This window comes from Portunus trituberculatus, chromosome 44 (assembly GCF_017591435.1).
Source record: "Portunus trituberculatus isolate SZX2019 chromosome 44, ASM1759143v1, whole genome shotgun sequence".
Taxonomy (NCBI): Eukaryota; Metazoa; Arthropoda; class Malacostraca; order Decapoda; family Portunidae; genus Portunus; species Portunus trituberculatus.
In genome coordinates, this window is record NC_059298.1 from 18,643,826 (window position 1) to 18,651,325 (window position 7,500).

The window sequence follows — 7,500 nt, forward strand, 5'->3', positions numbered from 1 at the left end:
CTCCTTATCCGTCTCATACCCTCCTCCTACTCCTCCTCTTCCTTTTCTTTGCTTTCCTCATCTCCCTTTTGCTCCTTCCCTTTACCTACCACTGTACTCCCAATCCTCCTCCCAGTCCACCTCTTGCTCCTCCTCCTCCTTCAGTGTCTTCATCTGGTGTACCCTGACCAGTGTCCTGTTTCCATTTATCCTCCCTCGGCAGCGTCAAGGAAGAGGAGAAGCACAACACGCACCGAGAGGAGAAAGATGACAAGCTAGGGAAGAAAGCTGAACCGGTGAACGTAAAAGAATATATGAAAAGGAAAAGTTATGAAGACGCTCCATACATGAACAAATAGCCCTTTTTCAATATGATGTTTCTTTATGACTGACTGGCTAACTAACTTATGGGTATGTGAGAAGGAAAGGGAGCAATTAACATGAATGTCAATAAACAAATATATAAGTCTAAGGTGTATGGATAGGAGATGAATAATGAACCATATATTGAATTGAAAAAAAAAAAATCCGTATACATTGTTTCTTAATCACTCTTCACTATAAATTTTGACTGACTGACTGACTGACTAACTTACGGGTTCTCTACATAAGAACGTGATGACTACAATCCTATATTCACCTGTACCATTAAGCAATAATTCATCTAGCTAATCTTCATTCTAAAGTTCGTTATCGACTCAGCACTAACAACATGATCCCTGTCATCTACCACTCCGAGAAGTAATGAGTTTATATCTCTTTATCATATCTAACCTTATCAACCTTGAACGCGTTACTTTTTGCCCAATCCTATCCATGACGATCATGTCAACACACCTTTCTGTATCTCTTTCATCATTCAAATCACATAAACTGACCAAGTGACTATTACCACTTAAACAGCTCTATCAGATATTACCCATAATAAACTCCATCAATCGCTGACTGTCTGTGTTTGTGGCGAAAAGAAACCTTGGTGTACAATGTTCCTTAACTGGTGACCAAGTAACTGGAGTGATTTACGGGCTCCCTATGTGTCATCTGGAACTACCCCTCTTCTTTGTGCAGGAGGCAATCAGCGCGTGGTCGCCGTGTCCCCAGCGCCGCCGCCGCCATCAGTGTGTGCGTGTCCAGCGCTTGCCGGAGCTGCGTACATGTCATCAGATCAATTTACCATTGTCATGTCGGCCGGGAGGTGTTGTTAATGGAAGGGAGTGATGAAGCACACAGGGAATTAGCCATTATAGGGGGTTTAACACTTCATAATTTACCCTTCAACGCGAGGGGCCATGGACTAAAGTTGTTGTTTTGCGCCCCTATTAAAATGGTCACTCTATATATGGGTAGCTATATTCGCTCCAAAAACAGATAGCAAAACTATTCCGAGGCGTAAATTTCGCCCCTGGAAACAAAAGGCCGCGGGGAGCCGGCGATAACAGGCACGCTGGAATGGCGGCGAGGAGACGACGACCCCCTGACGATGCCATGACCCTGACTACGGAACGACCCCGATGATACCAGAACAACCCCGTGACACCATGAACTAAGGACTCCCTACCACTTCCCGAACACTTCGACAACAAAAAACATCTTCAAAGAGACACGAAGCTTATCATGAAATTTACTCGGAAACTGTAAGGAACTGCAACAAAAAACGATAACATGGAGATTAAATAACACAAATAAAAGTAAGAGATACGGTGATATGTTATTTACTTTCCAACACCCCAAAAAACCACCTCACCACTTTTCTCTTTTTCTTTTTTTTTTGCTCTTTTCACTGCGATTCTTTTAACGACTCATTTACCCAAAGGAAACCTAATCCATAGACGCAAACGTTATACACAAGCAATGCCGCCGCGCTGATCCAATAAGGTAAACTACACTACACGCGTGGAAATTCTGCAAGAGGAGGAAAAAAAAAAAAAAACAGAGATAATGGAAAAACAACGCACGAGCCAAACTGCGAGAGCTGGACGCACATGAACGCAGCCAAAACACATGAATAAATCGTTCACTATTGTACATATGTAGCTCGTATCACCGGGAATAACTGTATATAGGGAGTCCCGAGAATACCGAGGCCTCAGTGTCCTTAGTGACTCGAAGGAAAGCAGGTCTGTACTTACATGAGTCTTGAGGTTGAGCGGCAAGTCGACCTCACACTTGACTGCGGTTTCCATGGCCGACAGCATCGTCACACCTGCGAGAAGAGAGAAAAAAAGGATCAATTAATGTCATTTCAGGTAATAGGAACGTAAGAACTTAAGAACATGAGGAAAGAAACACGAAATTAAACGTTCTACATTTATCAGTTTATTTATATATCATACATCAACCTATCGTCTCTATCCATAAATTCATCTAATCTTTTAAAGGTCCTTACTGACTTATCCTCGACCTCTTCAATACTGGGATACATTGTTACCTTAAGATTTGTGTACGATTAGATCATTTTATTGACATTAGGAAGGGTCTATCGAAGTCGGAAGATTAATGACTACAGTCTTCACTATTTCAATGCCATACTTGAGTTTCTGAAGCTGTATAAAATCACCAAACAGTACGCAGAATGAATAAGTAAACGCCTCATAGTACTCAATGGGTTAATAATACGATCACTGATTCTAGTCCAGGTGAATAATGGCAAAGATGATGAGATCGAAGATACAAATGCTCGGAATACGGAATATTTATACCACGATAACTCAAGAACTAAATCAGCCAGATCGTAACCTCTTTTCATTATATTTTCTTGAGATAAAAATAAAAACACCCATTATTGAAAGCAGTAAAAAACTCGAGCCAAGCATTCTCTGCTTCATTGTTGCCTTGAGGATCCCGAATTGAGTCACAGTTTGTATGTTGGTCAGATAGTTCATTGCATCCACGCCTTGAGGTAGGCAGGACTTCACAGGTCATTGTGCATGTTGTGCGGAGGACGTGGGAAAAGAGGAGGAGGAAGAGGAGGTAGAAGAAGAGTATGAGTAGCAGAAAAGAAGAAAGAATGCAAAAAACACATAATTGAGCTAGTTGAGAGAAGGAAGTGGAGGAAGAAGAGAACACAACAAAAATATGAGTAGGAAAAAGACGAAAAATGCAAAGGAACAGAAAAGAAATAGTGGACTTTGAGATCCTAACTAGACTGTTTGTGTAAGTATCCTACACAAACTACTAATGGAAGAGACAGGGCAGTAGAGTAGCATATCGATCAGTTTCTCGGCAGTGCATGAGTGAGACAGCGCTCGTTCGTATCCCTACCCGGTGTCATATGATCTCGTTGTTGCAGCGTAATAACACAAGCAATTAACAGTCTTTCACACCTGCTCACATCGACTTCCTATATATTAACCGCACTCCACCCATTTCTTCCCATCCATTCCCTAACTTGCTTCTGCTCCCTCATAATGTACACTCACCTCAGCTTCTTTCTATCCATCCGTAACTATCCACTCTCCCTCCCTCCTTCCCTCATTCCCTCACTCCCTGGCCTTCCCCACCTCCCTCCCTTCCATCATTCACCACATGAGGCCCTTAGCAGCTCGCCAAGGAGAACTCTTTACCAGTATCCATTCGTCAACGTCGTCGTCATTATCGCTCTAAACAACCTCAACAGTCGATACGTCTTATACCTGAAGCGTCTCACTGCCTCTGCAGCACTTGACTCGATACTGGCAGGCAGACGAGGGGAGGGTGAAGAAAGATACGAAGAAAGGAAGTAAAGTGGGGTGGAAATTGAGACACTGAGGGTAATGTGTTGGAAAGATAGTAAGCAAAATGAAGAGGTAATAAAGGAAATGTTTGAGGGCAAGGAATTGATGGATGAGTGAAGGAAATAATGAATGAAGGAAGAAAATATGGGGTGAAGGGAGGAAATATATAGATGAAATTGAAAAGCTGTTTGGCAAAAGGAAGGATTGTCTGCTGAAAAAGAAGAGCAGCAGATTGATTTGAAAATGTGAGTATCGTAAGTGTATGGTTAAAAATGCAGAAAAAAAGTATGTGACTATTTGAATGATGAATAAAAGAAAGCAAGAATGAGAATAAACAAGGTGATGTGGAGAAGTGAATGCAGGATTGACGGATAGATGGATGGAAATAAAAAAACAAATGAAGTCATAAAAAAGTCAAAGGAGGACATACGAATGAACATGCAAGATAGATCAAGTATTAGGAGAGTAACAGGGGAGAACACGTGACCGAAGAATGGACGGATAAGCGAAGCAGCGGAGTGAAAAGTCATTGAAAGGAAATGAGAGACGGGCGAGTAAATATACCGGAAAGAAAGGAGGAGGAAATGAAGAATGGACGAAGACAAGATGGAGAGGGGAAGGAGACCACTCCCTGTATTATAACCTCCATTATCTCAGGATTCTCCCCATCAAGGATTGCAAGATTGGTGTTTTGCTTGGCCTTCCCAGCAGCTCCTCACCAGCCGTCCTGTCGCTGCTAGTCAAGAAATGAGGGCGACCTTATCATCATCTTAATCACCGCCATTACCATCACTATCAGCGGCAGCGCCCCAATGCCCTCCCCGTCCCGCCCGACAAATGGGGGAAGAGGAATGGTAGAGGCAGGGAGAGGGAGGGGTGAGTGTGGGCATGGAGGAGTACATTTATTACATGTAATGAAACTCCCAGCTGGCCGTAAGGTCCGGCAACACACCGCCACCGAACCATGGTGTAAGTGAGATATTTATCGCTTATCTATGTACATGTCATTACGCATTCATAGCTTGTTTTCCATTACAGTGGGGCTTGATATTACATCCATTTCTCCAAGTAATGGGTTTTGACGTCTGCAACGGTGGACGCGAGAAGCCGGTCCTCAGGAGGCAGTGGGCGCCTGAGAGGAGTCGCAAGTATGTGGGGCAGCAGTGAGTGGCCTCCGCCCGTCCTCATCTGCATGTCATCAAGCGGCGCGCGGCGAGGGCGGCGCGGCACGCTGGCTGCAACACGCCACCGGCGGCACAACACGACACGCGGCGGCACACCGCATGAGCACGTTACGCCACAGCACGTGACGCAAAGCGTACGAGCATTCTTACAACACACAAACAACGCGGCCAGAACAGCGCGCACTCACACACTCACAGCACCGCCGAACATGAGCGGTCAGACAGATGCATGGCCCGATGCTTCAAAGTATACATATAAAAATGCATATGCATGTAAAATGCATAAAAAAGTACTTATAGCCGCATTCCTACATACATGTACCGAAATAAATCTAATGTGTATGATCCTACGGAAAATACATTTATGGCGCGGCACTTGATGCATTGAACAATACTGCAAATTTTCATTGTTTGTTTTTACTCTACTTTATATATGAAACTCATTTATCAAATGCTGTAGAATTTTTAAATAATAAAATTCAGTCCCTATAATTTGTTGCATATAAGTGCATTCAATTATTTTGTAATTGCCTGTGTTGTGCCTTGTTATTATCACTAAAGTTTGAATATTTTCATTTCCACTGTTCTGTTTTTATATTTTTGCGTTCGGGCATTGGAGGCGGCGTCAACGAGGTCCGCTTTAACAGACGCACACAACACAAAAACACACACAAACACACCATGCACACTCACACACACACACACACACACACACACACACCATGAGCTGAGAGGATGCTCCCGTGTCAGTCACTACGGCATTACATGTTGCCTTCCGCACACACTCTTCATCGTAGTTATTATCATGAAGCATGCATAAAGATAAGCTGCCGGAATCATACATTTTTCTATCCACGCCGCAGTCATGAGTAACTACGGCGGCACCTTAACCCATGCCAACGGGAGTGCCGGAGGGAACACAGCTGGACGAGGCGCGCAGGTCAAACGTTAACTCTCAGCCTCAGTGAGGAAAAAAGGCGTGCGTTTACTTGATGACTTAAAGAAACGAAATATGAATGATACTGACAAGGAAGAGGCAAGAAGATAGAGAGAGAGAGAGAGAGAGAGAGAGAGAGAGAGAGAGAGAGAGAGAGAGAGAGAGAGAGAGAGAGAGAGAGAGAGAGAGAGAGAGAGAGAGAGAGAGAGAGAGAGAGAGAGAGAGAGAGAGAGAGAGAATGTTGAAAAGAGGAAAAGCTTGTAAATACACGAAACTCAAACTCTAGACCTAAAGATAAAAAAAAGTCAGAGTTGAGATAAATACTGGAATTAATAAGACAAAAGTAGAAATAACGGGAAAAAAGCGCACATATGACTCTAACAAGAAGATGGAGAGAGAGAGAGAGAGAGAGAGAGAGAGAGAGAGAGAGAGAGAGAGAGAGAGAGAGAGAGAGAGAGAGAGAGAGAGAGAGAGAGAGAGAGAGAGAGAGAGAGGAAAATAAATGGAGATAAAAGAAAAAAAGAAGCGGTGATGATGGAGCACATTCACTTCTTCATCATACAATTCGCGTGTCAGTCACTTAACATTTTCGGGCGCCCGTCGTTCGCAACCGGATTAGCGCCACGTGTCATTGCCTAATTTGTCCGCGCTAAGTATACTAATCGAGCCGGTAATATCAAGAAATTAGATCTGTTCACCCTCGCAGGACCTCTCTCCCCATACCACAGTCCCTGCATCCCTCTCCTTCCACCCCTCTCCTTCCGTCCCTCTCTTCGTTCCCCTCCTATTCCCCCTGTCACACCCAACATCCCTATTTTTTTCCCTATTTTTCCCCTTCCTTTTTCGCCGTCAAAGCGCCTCACGTGATGTCTGAATTCCGGCGTGGGCACAGCGTAGGTTTGTTCAGATGTTTGTCCTGAAAAAAAAAAAGGACCTTCACGTAATATACATTTTTTTTCCTTGCCTTCCTGTCTTACTCTACATGGCGTCGTTTTCTAATCTATTTAAGAGATGCGCCGCGATTACTGAGCCTAAACAGAGGACAGAAAGATGAACAATATTTTCTGGATACGATAATCAAAGCCCACCGGCCCAACCCCCTCCAACAAAACATGAAAAAAGAATGACTGTTTCGTTTTTTCCTCTCTCCGTAATTTTTCTCTTCTGTTTTCTCTTTCTTTTTGTCTCTCTCCCTCTCTCTCATTCTCTCATTTTCTCTCTCTCTCTCTCTCTCTCTCTCTCTCTCTCTCTCTCTCTCTCTCTCTCTCGGTCTCTATCTCCTCATCGTTTCTCTCTGGTAATTCTCGCTACACACCAGGATTTATCGTTCTATTTTGCTTTTCACTACATTTCATATGCATTATTTTAACCTTTCCCTGTGCTTCCCGTTGCGTCCCCAGCTTCATTTCCCGTTTTGCCTCTCATTTTAGCTCTTGTTGGTCATTCCTCACATTTTTCCATCATTTCTGCTCCCTCTCTTCTCCCACCGTGCCTCCCTTCCCCTTTTCTCTCTCTCTCTCTCTCTCTCTCTCTCTCTCTCTCTCTCTCTCTCTCTCTCTCTCTCTCGTGCGTTTCATTCCACGTTTCGCATCATTAATCTCTCCTTTCATCTCACTAGTCCACGTTTTACTTTGTCTTTCCAACGCTATCCGCCGCTGCCTGTGTCCCCGTCCCCACCTCCGTCACC

General features: G+C 43.9%; 1 protein-coding gene across 7 annotated transcripts in view; it reads right to left on the reverse strand.

Moving 5' to 3' along the window:
• LOC123518647 (POU domain, class 6, transcription factor 1-like) overlaps positions 1-7,500 on the reverse strand; it is a 432,516-nt gene that overhangs the window by 363,552 nt on the left and 61,464 nt on the right. For all 7 annotated transcript variants that reach the window (XM_045279576.1, XM_045279573.1, XM_045279572.1 and 4 more), the window contains exon 2: positions 2,109-2,182. In XM_045279576.1, coding sequence (XP_045135511.1) covers positions 2,109-2,174 — 66 coding nt within the window. In that variant the 5' untranslated portion in view covers positions 2,175-2,182. The remainder of the gene's footprint in view (positions 1-2,108; positions 2,183-7,500) is intronic.